The 13,134-nt window shown below is 40.4% G+C and overlaps 1 protein-coding gene and 1 long non-coding RNA gene across 2 annotated transcripts in view; one reads left to right on the forward strand and one right to left on the reverse strand.

Annotated features, from left to right (window-relative positions):
* Window positions 1-13,134, reverse strand: part of LOC107152311 — a 14,216-nt gene continuing 1,082 nt past the window's right edge. The window contains exon 3 of the long non-coding RNA XR_001504772.2: window positions 1-14. This is a non-coding gene — a long non-coding RNA (uncharacterized LOC107152311). The remainder of the gene's footprint in view (window positions 15-13,134) is intronic.
* Bhmt (betaine--homocysteine S-methyltransferase) overlaps window positions 9,043-13,134 on the forward strand; it is a 20,251-nt gene continuing 16,159 nt past the window's right edge. Inside the window, exon 1 of the mRNA XM_015497836.2 lies at window positions 9,043-9,273. Coding sequence (XP_015353322.1) covers window positions 9,241-9,273 — 33 coding nt within the window. The 5' untranslated portion in view covers window positions 9,043-9,240. The remainder of the gene's footprint in view (window positions 9,274-13,134) is intronic.

Here is a 13,134-nt window from a genome sequence, read left to right on the forward strand (position 1 = left end):
ACGTGTGCTCTTTCCTCTAGCTCTGCCTGTATTCCCACACAGCACCTGAAATGGGTGTGGCTTTCCAAGATGTCAGTCAATATGCTGACCACAAAACATCACCAAGCAAGACTCAACCCCCCCTGAATTATTTGGGTGGAACTTCCTCAAATGTCTTTCCCCTAAATTAAAACAGGGGTTCAGAGTTTGCTTGCTCTCTTGCTCCTTCCAGTGCTGGAGCTGACCCTTAGGGTCACAGAGCCAAATTGAGCCGAGCTGTCCTGCCTTAGAAACTTATGTTTGTGTGCTGCGCAGTTTCTTTACCATTTCCTTAATTATTGATACCGACAGCCCCTGGGAACCCAGTTTATATCGCCAGCCCGGCCAGCTGGTGATAGCTCGGCAAATATTGCTGAAAGAAAAAAAAATGAATTAATGGACCAATCAACCTTTTCTTCCTGAAATCCTTATAACTTGTAAATCTGAAAATCACTTTTGACTGTGGTAAGTTCTAAACTAAAATGACCAAGTGGAGAGAGCAAATGAATGACTGATTAACACAGGGCTAACTTTTTTTCCAGATTCATCAGCAGATATATATATATATAAATCTGTGAAATTGTCTGGAAGTTATACATCCCAGCTTTGTCTGCAATGACAAAGTATAGGAATAATGCTACTGTTGATCAGTAGGAATGAGTTAAATCAATCCTGGCATATCAATCCAAAGGAAAATTATTAAGCCATTAAAAAAAGAAGGAAATTGGAATGTTTTTTAAATTTTTAAATTTTTAACTGTATAAATATCTTACTTATTTTAATTAACTAGTTAATTAAAATAAAAACTAGTTAATTAAATTCATTAACCTTTAAAAAATGGATCTTGGGCTGAGGTTGTGGCTCAGTGGAAGAGAGCTCGCCTAGCACACGTGAGGCACTGGGTTCGATCCTCAGCACCACATAAAAATCAGTAAATAAAATAAAAATATCTACAACTAAAAAAAATTTTTTAAATGGATATTCTACACATTATGCAGTGGTTCCTTTAACAGCTACTTAAAAATGAAATGAAACTGAAACCCTGAAAAAGTATTTTAATTTTTTCTTTTTTTCTTTTTTGCAATAATGGGAATTGATTCCAGGGTCTCGTGCATGCCAGGCAAGCACTCTACCTCTGAGCTATGTTACCAGCTTTTTTTGTTTTATTTTGAGACAGGGTCTCACTAAATGTCCCAGGTTGTCCTTGAACTCGTGATCCTTTCTCGGCCTCAGCCTCCTGAGTCGCTGGTATTACAAGTGTGGGTCACCTGACCTGATTTAATTTTTCTTTTTCATTTCTTATTTGAGATTATGACTGCATAGTTAATCTCCTTAACAATTAGTGACTTTTTAAATTTTGGATATTGTATATATATATATTTAAATTATTTTTCAAAATGGAATACTTATTTATTAGTTCTAATCAGTTACACATGACAGTAGAAAGCTCTCACAAATGGAGCAGAATTTTTCACTTCTCTGTGCATGGAGTCACACCATTTGTACAGTCATACATGTACCTAGGGTAATGATGTCTGTCTCATTCCACCATCTTTCCTATCCCTTTGCACCCTCCCCTGCTCCCTTTTGCCCCATCCAAAGTTCCTCCACTTATCCCATGCTCCCCCTATGGATTAGCATCCACTTATCAGAGAAAACATTGGGCCCCCAGTTTTTTGAGATTGGCTTATTTCGCTTAGAATGATATTCTCCAACTCCATCCACAAAATAGAATATTTTTATAAAAAAGAAAATTATTAGAATAAACACCATTTCCTTGGTTCATCACTTAACACCCATGAAATGACTGTATTCAGAATCTATACTGGGGCTGGGGGTAGAGCTCAGTGGCAGAGCCCTTGCCTAGCATGTGCAAAGCCCCAGATTCCATCCTCAACCCCACAAGAATGAATAACTTAATTAAACATAAATAATAATATAGACTTGGTTTGTTTGGGTTTTGTTTTGTTTTTGAGCCTTTCCTAGAATCCACAAAAGGCCAAGAAGCTGCTTTATGGCATTTTGTTGTTGTTATTTTTATTTATTTATATTTTTACTGGGGTATAAGATAGACATAAAAAGTATACAATCAGTAAATGTACAATTTGATGAATATTCATGAGCTGAAGACCCTCATGTACACATTACTGTGATTATTATGGGCACCCCAAAAGCACCCTATTTCTTTCTTGTCACTTACTCTCCCCTCCCCTAGGATAATCAGTTTGACTCCTGACAGTGTAGTTTAGTATTTTTGTGCATGATAAAAAAGTACTCTCAGGATACACCTTTTCATATCTGATTTCTTTTACTCAATACTGTGATTCATCCACGTTGTTGCACATAGTTACAAGTTGTTCACTCTCACTGTGCAGAGCGTTCTACTGCTTAACTTTGCCACTGTTTATTTATTTATCCTATCATTGAGGGGCATTTGGGTAGTTGGTATTTTAGAGCTCATAAACAGGTCACTATGAACACTCTTAAACATATCTTTTAGGGGGACATTTGTACCCTTTTCCACCCAGGAGTAGAATTAACGTATTAACTTGCTTGACACAGATATGTGCTCCAACAGAGGCTGCTAATTTTTCTAGACAACATACACTCCCAGCAGCAGTAATGAGAATTCTACTTGCTCGCCATCCTCCCCAGCATTTTATATTGTTCATGTTAGTTTTTCTGGTAGATGTACGAAATCACACCAGAAGCTTGTTTTTAGAAGTACCAACTTCTTTCGGAATTTTTTAAAGTTGGGTAGACTTCAAATACCAAAAAGCTGAAACTAGGGAAGTGGAAATTAAAGAGCACATTGGTTTTTACATATATCTTTTTGTACTATTTGGGGTTCTTATTATGTGCACGTATTAACTTGCAAAAAAAATATATTTTCCTATATTCTTGAGGTTCAGAAGGTAGTGGGTGGAAAGAGTTTTGCTACTCAAAAAAAAATGTGTTATTAGTTTTCACAGTCAACAGAGGGTTGTGTTGCTGGTAATAATCTTAACGTAGACTGAAGTTATGTAACAGACCTCTGGAAATACTTTACTGCACAAAACTTTCTATTTTCAGCACTAAGCTAAAAGCCTCCTAAATCCTCTTTAGAAGTACTGGACTAGTAAAACATTCATGTACAATCAACAGGAAATGGAAGCAAGAAGCATTTGTGTTGGGTGGGGTGGGGGTCTTTGATTTCAGCCTAGTAGTGGGTTTCTTAGGAAATGCAAGCTCCTGTGTTTGCTGCTGGCATCTAAGTTTCCCTGATTGAGAAAACACATTCTCATCCTGCTTTCACCAGATTTCCCAGGAGCTGCTGATGGTCATTTGTTTCCATTTCTCCCTTCTTATACCACAAACCAGCCTGATGTGCTTTTCCCTGCAGGATCTAGACCAAATTATGGGGGTGTTGCTGGGGGGGGGGCGGGTATGACTTTCCAAATCAGGAGTTATGTGGTGGAGCTGATGAACCCGCACAACATTATGCTCTGGCTCTTGGAAAAATGAGCTCACCTGCTCCCCATGGTACTGGGGAATTGAACACAGTGGCACTCTATCACTGAGCTACATTTCTACCTCTTTTATTTTTTATTTTGAGATAAGCTCTCACTAAGTTGTCCAGGCTGGCCTCAAACTTGTGATCCTCCTGCCTTGGCCTCCCAAGTAGTTGGAGTGACAGGCATGCTGCTGGCACAGTGAAAAAGGAGATCTTTAATCTCTACTTCAACATTTTCCCCTTCAAAGAGGTAATAGATTGAGGTGGGAGGATCACTTGAGCCCAGGAATTTGAGACCAGTCTGGACAATATATTTAGACCCCTCCTCAAACAAACAAGAAAGATATAATAGATGTCTTTGTTCATCTTTCAGCAACCCATAAGGATGGGGGTACCAAGAGTTGAGTGACTATTCCAGGAACTTGTTGCTTTTGTTTTCTAATACCCAGCTATAACAACAATAGTTTGAGAATGCTGCACAACCCAGGGGTTCTACATCCAAAAGTCATGGTGTATCTTGGCGGGTATGGGCTGGGCAGGGCATACTGTCTTCTAAAAATAACTGATGGTACATTCACTTAATCTGATTTTCTGCTGACCAGGAGAAGGGACTTCCATGTTAGGCCAGGTGAGTGGGAGTGGCCATGAGATGGATGAGGAAGCTGTGTGCACTAGCACATGCCTGTAACCCCAGAGACTCCAGAGGCTGAGGCAAGGAGGGTTGCAGGTTCCAAGGTAGCCTGAGCATCATAGTGAGACTCTGTCTTAAAATTTTAAAAAAGGTACAAAGGACTGGGGATGTGGCTCAGTGGTAAGATGCCCCTGGGTTCAATCTCCTGTACCTACCACCACTCCCTACCCCTCCAAAAAAAGAAAGAAAAAAATAAAAGTTTGAGGAGATTTTTCATTAGGAAAACTGTTTATGAAAAGAAAGGATAGAGTAGCTCCAAAGAATGTTATCTCTGGCTTCATTAGACCTGGGCTGAAGTCCTGGTAGCTTTAGGCTGACTGTTGACATGATCTTGGGAAAGTGTTCATTTGACCTCTGTGTGCCTCAGTATTGTCATCAGTAAAGTCAGGATGGCCAAGTTCCTCCTCATGGAGTGTTTGTGGAGGTTACATAACACCAAAGAAGCATTTAGTATGGCTTACTCTACATAGTAAGTACTCATGAAGTTATAGTTGTCTGTTTCCTTTTTAAAAATAAAAGCAGCAAAAGGCTATGTGACAGGCTGATATCTTATTCAAAGGCATTATACATATGAATGGGTAACAATAAATCCCACTATTATATATACTTACAAAGCACCAATACTTTAAAAACAAAGTTAGAGGAAAGACTGAAGAGGGGAAATTCAGAGCTAGAAAGGGAATCTGGGGCACAAGTTCCATGCTCAAAGAACAGTTCTGGGAACTAGGGGTGTGTGGAATTAACAGGAACACTGGTCAGAGGACTCCTCTGTGGAGAGCCAGGAGAGGCCGGCCAATATGTGAGTGCTGAGGGAAGCACTTTTACCTGTGGCAGAAAGAAGTCCCGAACAGTCCAGCAAAAACAAAAAATCTCTGTTATTCTCCAGAAATCAGGGAATCAAAAATGAAGGCTCAACCATGGGCAGAAGTTAGAGGCTTTTTCCGCAGAAGCCAGGCACACTCTCAGAGGCAGGCTGGGGAAGTGCTTGCTGGCCAGGCACCGTGATGAGGATCACTTGAGCCCTGAGTTCAAGGTTACCCTCAGCAAGGCCTGTCTTGAAGGAAAAAAAAAAAAGTGCTTACTATCACAAGGGATAGGCAAAGAAAGCACAAAAACACCCTGGGAAAAGAGATGTTTTGTGCTCTAAGTTTATGCCAAACCAATTCAAAAATGAGTCTGAAAACTGACCTCACTTCAACTTCTAGGTTTTCCATACGAGGAAATCAAAGCCCTTCCCAGAAGTAGTGGGTAGTTGTGTGATGGGGTATGATATGCCTGGAGTGTTGGCATAAATGTGTGAGTGTGGCCATTGCAACAGACTGGGGTGGGTGGGGGGTGAAGTGCACCCAGGGAAGAGAGTTTTCAGAGAAAAAGCCACCCCCACCATCTCTTAATGATGAACCCAAAAGTGGCAACAAAAGAAACTGAGGTTAATGACAGTAGGAAAATAGGAGGCAAGTAAAACCTTCCATTCAGGGAATATGTGGGGATCATGTATCTGATCCCATCAAATGTGTCTTCTACATACAACAGAAGCTGAAAGCTAAAGATGAGGTAAACAGGAGCGTAGGGTAACTGGGTGCAGTCCAGCCCTGCAAACGGGAAGGGTGACTGCTCCAGGTACAGGAATTCACACTCAGTTTTTTTAAAAACACTGACTTTGCCAAAGGAAACACAGAGCTCAGCCTCACTGCCATGTCACTGATTTGCAAACACAGTTCTCCACAGTGTTAAAGTGTAAAATAGGTTCAATGAAAGAGTTTTAGTCTAAAGAGATCTGTGAAAGGACAGTTTCATTTTAAAGGGGATCCCAGATGAATGAAAACGCAGAATCCTGAGATTTTTTTCCATCTACATATTGATAAAAGGGATATTTTCATATTTATATGAGATGGTGTCTGTCTTTCCCATTGAAAATAAAAACAAGAAAGACGTCCTTCACCTCAAGCACCAACACTGTATTAATGGTGCTTAATAAATATTTGTGGAATGAATATATGGGGTTATAAGCAGAGCAAAGCACTAACTGGAGATAGAACAATACCTCTCTTTTGAGGTTATAAAACTAAGGGGGTGGATCTCTAGCTCTAATCCTCCCCTCCTCCCTTCAGGATTTATTTTTAACCTTGTGGATATCTTTTTGTACAAAGCCAAAGACTTCAGTGGTAGGACCTCCCTCATCTTGTTGCTTGAGCAGAGATCAAAGAGCATGGGCAGCCTCCCAAGAACAGCTTATTATGGAATTTGCATCCTAGGTTGTATCCAAGCGGACTTGGTTCTCTGGGATCTGAGCAAAGGAACTTCAGAACTCAGGCTGATAACCCTTCTAACCACCTGCCTCCATGATTCTTGAGCACAGAGAGGGGCACCAGCCTCACAGAGTTGTAAGGAGTAAATGATACTGTGTATGGAAAAGGCATAATCAGTGCCTGGCACATAGTAAGCACTCCAATACTATGGCTATTATTATCTATTATAGAAACAGTAGATGAATGGTTTTTTAAAATTGGCCTAATTTTGGAAATGGGAAGAAAGTTAGGAATTAGGACAACAAACTGAGAAGCTAAGTATGTTAGCTTTTTGCTGCTATGACCAAAATATCTGACAATTACAACTTCAAGGAAATAAAGTTATTTTGGCTTCTGCTTTCGGAGGTTTTAGTCCATAGTCTGCCATCTGCATTGCTTTGGTGTTGAGGGGAAGCAGAACATCATGGTGGAAGAAAGGATGTGACAGAGGAAATCTGCTCAGCTGATGGCAGCTGAAAACCAGGGGGTGGGGGGGATAGAGGGAGAGGGGAAAATGAAGGGACCTGGGACAAGATACAGTTCCCAAGAACATATCCCCTAGGGCTTATTTCCTCCAACCATGACCCATCTGCCTACAGTTACCACCCAGTAGTCTATTCAAAGTATTAATCCATCAACTGCATTAATTCACCGATGAGGTTAGAGACCTTGAGATCCAATCATCTCCTCAAAGACCCATCTCTGGAAATCGCTGCTTTGCATTCAACACATGAGCTTGTAGGGAACATTCCAGATCCAAACCATAACACTGAGGAAAAAACAAAATAACTTTGATAGCTGTCTATAAATCATCTTGGAAAAAGTGAGGGTGAATAAGTGTTTAAATAACTAAAGTTTCCTATGTTCAAGTACAATTTTTTATATGCATGCAAACACTCAGGCTTGGAATTCCTCTGGAAAGATAGTTAACAGGTAATAGTGGTCACCTCCAGAGAAGGTATTTTACCTGGCAACAGCAGCTAGGGACTTTAAAATATTTTGCCATATGTCCACATTACCTATTAAACTTAATCATTCATTTTATTTATTTTTTTTAAAGAGAGAGTGAGAGAGAGAGAGAATTTTAATATTTATTTTTTAGTTTTCGGCAGACACAACATCTTTGTTTGTATGTGGTGCTGAGGATCAAACCCGGGCGCACGCATGCCAGGCGAGCGCGCTACCGCTTAAGCCACATCCCCAGCCCTCACTCATTTTAAATTTAATGCTATTTGTTTAAAATGTCTCCAAAGTTTTGCTGGATTTAGATCAACCTCCGATATTGGAAATGTCTACTTTCAGCTTTTATTGACTGTCAGAGCCTTGATATCGCCCCCTAGTGCCTGGTACCCACCACTGCCGCTGCTCCCTGCAGCCACAGAGGTTAATACTATAACTAGCTTTTCATTATCTAACTAAATTGTAACCTTCTCAGATACTCCAGTGCTTTAAGATTTAAAAATATAGGTACTGGGGCTGGGGTGGTGGCTCAGTGGTAGAGCGTTTGAAACCCTACATGTGTGAGGCACTGGGTTCGTTTCTCAGCACTGCATATAAATAAATAAAATAAAGGTCCATTGACAACTAAAAAAAAATTTAAAAAAATATATAGGTACTGTGAATGATGACATCACCCTCATGCATCTTTCTTGATGACCCAGATCATGTGTGTGTGGGCACAATATTAGATTTTTTAAAAAAATTATATCCTTTCATTTATTTCCATTTTTAAGTTGACATACTTATCAGTAGCAAAAGGATTTTACCTCCTCAGTTGCATCTCAAGTACAAATCATATTAGCAATTAAATTTTAATCCATCATTTGCTACCATAATTTCTTTCTCTGCAAATGTTGAAGTGGAAGCTATTGCTTCACATATAGAATTTTCTCACTTGATTTTATTTGGGTAAAAGATTCTGAACCCTGTCTCAGACTTTATGTTGTTCTGTAAGTTACATTTTAAACTAGTAGCCTATGTAACTACATCTGCAAACCCTGCATTCGTTGTTTTCATCCTGAATTTTGAAGTCTCCAAAGTACATTTTCACTTTCAAAAATGTTAAAGTCTGTCTTTGCTGAGTATTGTAAAGATTTTCTTATTAGAAACTACGGTATCATTAGAAACTGTAAGGCACATTTGGATGTAAGGGTAGACCGGCATTTTAAACATACCCAGGGTTAGAGCTGGACTCTTCTGTAAATGCTAAGATTTGTATTTGTTATACCAAATGTGTCATACAGGAGACCACGTCTTAGGCTGAAGTTCTTCCAGGTCATCACCTTACTCAATAACCTCAAATCTTTGGACTTTGACAAATATTTGGGCTTTGAATGGAATTCGTAGGGGCCTTGCCTGATGGTTTTAGTGGGTTATGGTACATAATCCCAGGCAAGAGAGGGGTGGATCAAGGTCGGAGACCCGCGAGTGCACAAGGGACTATGTGCAGATGAGCAAGTGGCAATCTCTTTATTTATTTTACTTTTCGGTGTTTCCACATATCTGAGAGAACAATCTTGACATCTCCTCCACCGGGCAGTTTCCCAGTGGCCAGAATAAAAGCCTGGTGGGCGTGTTCCAAGGCCGAGGCCCGCGTTGGACCGCGCCAAGGGTGGGGAAACCCACCCTGCGCTGAGTAGCAGGTATAAAGAGGCCTGCTGCTGCCGCTGGGCTGCACCAGCTTTGCAAGGGGGAAACTCGCTTCTGATCTGCCCGCAACTGTGCCAAGCACCGGTCTGAGCACCACGGAGATGGCACCCGTCGGAGGCAAAAAGGCCAAGAAGGTGAGTCTCCAGAAAGCCCGACGGCGTTCTCCAATCCCACTCACCAGCAGGACACCCACCATCAGCAGCGTAGGGGGACCCTCAGAGCCCGGCTGGACCCAGCGTCCTCCTACCCACCGCGTTCTGGCCAGAAGGTGTTTCCAAAACTTCGGAGTGATCCTGTGGCATCTGAGTCCGCCCCCATTCCTGCCTCTTGTCCAGAGTGCGCCCCCGAAAGTCCCTTTCTCCGGGCACTCACAGCCCAGAGGGCGCCCTGGACCTAAGTGATCCTTCTCTACCCAACTGAGGCATCCCCGACTCGAGGGCTCCTCCAGAGCTTCAAGACTCTGAGTCCAGCCCCGCAAGACCAGAGAACTCCCCACGACAGGTGCGATTTTCCGCTTCCAGGGCGGGGCACACACTGGCGGCCCGCGCGCCAGGCAAGAAGGGAGCAGAGCCTGTGCCGCGCGGCGCGGCGGGAAACGGTCCTGCGGGTAGCGCGCGCTCCTCCCCACCTCGGTTCCCGCTCGCGCGCGCGCGCGCGCGCCGTACCGAAGGCTCAGGCGTTGGTGAGGCGATGGTAGGTTTCATTCGCGATTTGTCTCAACTACCGCAGGAGAATGAGCAGAGTGGCTGTAAGATGTTGAGGAAGGGCTGTTGATAAGATTGTAAACACGTAAACCTCAGCAGTTCTTGCTCCTGGTTACAAGCAGCCCAGGGGCTTGCTGGGGTGAGTGTTTTCAATCCACATAGTCTATCTTCATCTAGTTCAGGGAAAGATGGATGGACAGATGGGAAGATAGAGAAGAATGGTGGGAGGAAGGCATATACTTGAGCCCTTGGTGCCCCCAGGCCCAGTCCCAAACCTTGCACCAGAGGCCCTCGGAAAATTGTTGGAAGGCAATGGGACCACATCCACTTACTCCCTTGGCTGTGAGGACCATGAGGACCGGAACCCGGAACACCACCCATCCACCCTACCCCAACCCCGCCCTGTTGTGCCCAGTTTCTAAGGAATGACCACCAAATCAAAAAGACTCCACACAGGGAAAAAGAATAATCAGGTATTTTAAATACCATACCCTATTAATGGAAGGTGTGAGGAGTGTGTTGAAAGGACGAATGATTAGGGCTGAATGAACCCAGTTCAGGTAGGTTGAGAATTGCTGCCAATTCATAAATCCACTGGAAAGATTGAGTCCTCTGGAGATTTAATTAATATTTTTTCTTGGTGTGGCTCCATTTTCATAGCAATGGATTCTAACCCATTCCCCAAACTCAAAACATTAACATTTTAAAGAATTGTCTCTAAAGAATTATCTAAGCCACAGATGGACATAATGGGGAGAAAAGTTTCCTTAGTAACCTTGTTTCCATATCAGCTTAAAACATGAACCACAATGCATCTACATATTTGAGTTTAAAGTATGTTTCAAAGATAACACATATTCATTATTACCAAATGGTTAAAAGTACAAAGTACAGTGGCTACGACTTTTCCATATATATTCTACTAGTTTGTTTTCTAGGCAAATGGGTACTTTTTAAACAAAAATGGGCTGATATTGCACATACTGTTCTGTAATACCTTTTCACAAAACAACATCTTTTTTTCATAGCACATTGCACTTTTAAAATCTGTAGTCCAGGTAACTGAAAAATATAGTAGACTCTGAAGAGGTAGTATATGCAGCTATAGTTGCTGGACAGATTTATGATCAGCATAGTAATGGAATCACCAGTCCACCACTACCAGATATGAGATTCTTAGCTATGCTATGTGTTAAAAATGTCATGGTACTAACATTTGAAACATTTTTTCAATGAGAGTTGTTATTAACTGCCAAAATCTCATGAATTATTTCACCCAAATGAAAGTTAGTAGAAAGTCATATCTCATTTATGTGACCCTTGTTCATGTTTTTGATATAACTGAATATATGCAGATATAGACTGTGTGTCTATATGTATATTATATAAAGACACACTATATATATATATATATATATATATATATATATATATATACACACACACACACACACACACACATACATACATACATATGTATATCTTGTTAGTTGGGTCAAAATAATCAAAGTTTTAGTTTTAGTATCTTGACATCTATTTTATTTTTATTATTGTTATTAGTAGTATTACTAGTAGTAATACTGGGGATTGAGGATGCTTTATCACTGAGCCATTCCAGCCCTTTCTAAAGTTGCTTAGGGCCTCACTAAGTTGCTGAGTCTGTCCTTGAACTTAAAATCCTTCTTGCCTCAGCTTCCCAAATCAAATGGAATTACAGGTGTGCACCACTACACCCATCCAGATTGTAGCATTCAGACACATTGTAATAATGACATTTGGATTTTAGAATTACATGTGAGCAATTCTATATTTTTGTAGTTGTATTTTAACTATAGACTTCCAGACTTGGAATTTTTTTGATCCAAAAGGAGTATTAGAGAGCAGATAATTGACTTACTCCTCTTAGGTGAAAAGGACAGCTGCTTCTTCTCTCTGAGTGCTTGCTGTCCAAATGGTCTGGGGTGGGGCTGTGAAAGGGAAGAGGGCTAAAATAAGGGAGGCTGTAAGAATATAGAAAGGAATTTGGGTGCAAAACCCTATGGATGCCTCCAGCAGATTTATGTGCCCTTGTTATATCAGCAATTGTTTTAGCCGCTGGTATTGCTAGTAAATGGAACATAGTAGGTGAATTCCAAGTTATTCCTTTACCCTTCACAGTTTCTTCAGGGTTTTCCCAACCTCCTCCACCCTATTAAAAATCAAATCTAGATATCACTTAAGAAGAGTCAGGAAGATTCCTTTAGTTTGGGACACAGTGTATAAATTTCTAAGGAACTCTTGGCTTTCATTCCTCATTTGGAAAATCAGAGCAGGCACCCTAAAGTGACTTTAAGAATAAAAGGATACCTTTTATTCTTAAAGTCTATGGCTTTGAAGTTTAAAAAATACAATTATAATAGTAAATTATTGTCTCGTCTATAAAACCCTTTTAAAATATTCCATTCAAAATTTATCTCTTAAACATTAACACTAGGTGATTCTTGCCTAGTATTGTAGATGGAGTAGGTATGGCAAACAAGCTGGAAATACTTGTATTTGTCTCTTCCCTGTTCCTGGCATGGAGTACAGAATGTGCATATTCCCAACTTTCTGGATGCATAACATAGCTGCTGTTGTGGAAAATGAATTTTAATAGCAAAGAGAAGGATCTTTTAAATTACTTGATCACATTTGTGCTGGAATCTTCTTCCTTCTGCCTTTACTAAGTGACTTGTAACTTTTCAGTCTTCTAAATGCCCTAATAGTATTATATGCCACTTCAACCTCTTTAACGATTTTAATGCTTGTTTTAGTTTATGGATAGTGTAAGAAGATTAACAATCACCATTTTAAGAATGTGTGCTAAATGGGTGGAGCTGTAGCTTAATAAAAGGCATTTGCCTAGCATTCGTGAAGCTCTGGGTTCAATCTCTAGCACTGAGAGGGAGAAAAAACACAACAACAACAAAATGTGTGCTTAAGTATAGTGAGTACAGTTTATAACAATTTATTCTAATTTTATAAAGATCCAGAAGAGAGAAGTTCAAAGGTTCCCATCACAAAGAAATGGTAAATGTTTAAGGAGATTGAAATATCAATCATCCTGATTTGATCATTATGCATTATACACATGATTGAATTATCACACTGTGCCCCAGAAATATGTACAATTTTTTAATTGTACATATTTTTTAATTTTAATTTTGAATGAAAAAAGAATATGTACTACAGTATAGATTTGAGGCTTTACAACAAAATCATTTAGTTTAATCGCTTAGCAGATGGTTCTTCAAACATAATATCCTCCCACTG

Source organism: Marmota marmota, unplaced genomic scaffold (genome assembly GCF_001458135.2).
Source record: "Marmota marmota marmota unplaced genomic scaffold, marMar, whole genome shotgun sequence".
Lineage (NCBI taxonomy): Eukaryota > Metazoa > Chordata > Mammalia > Rodentia > Sciuridae > Marmota > Marmota marmota.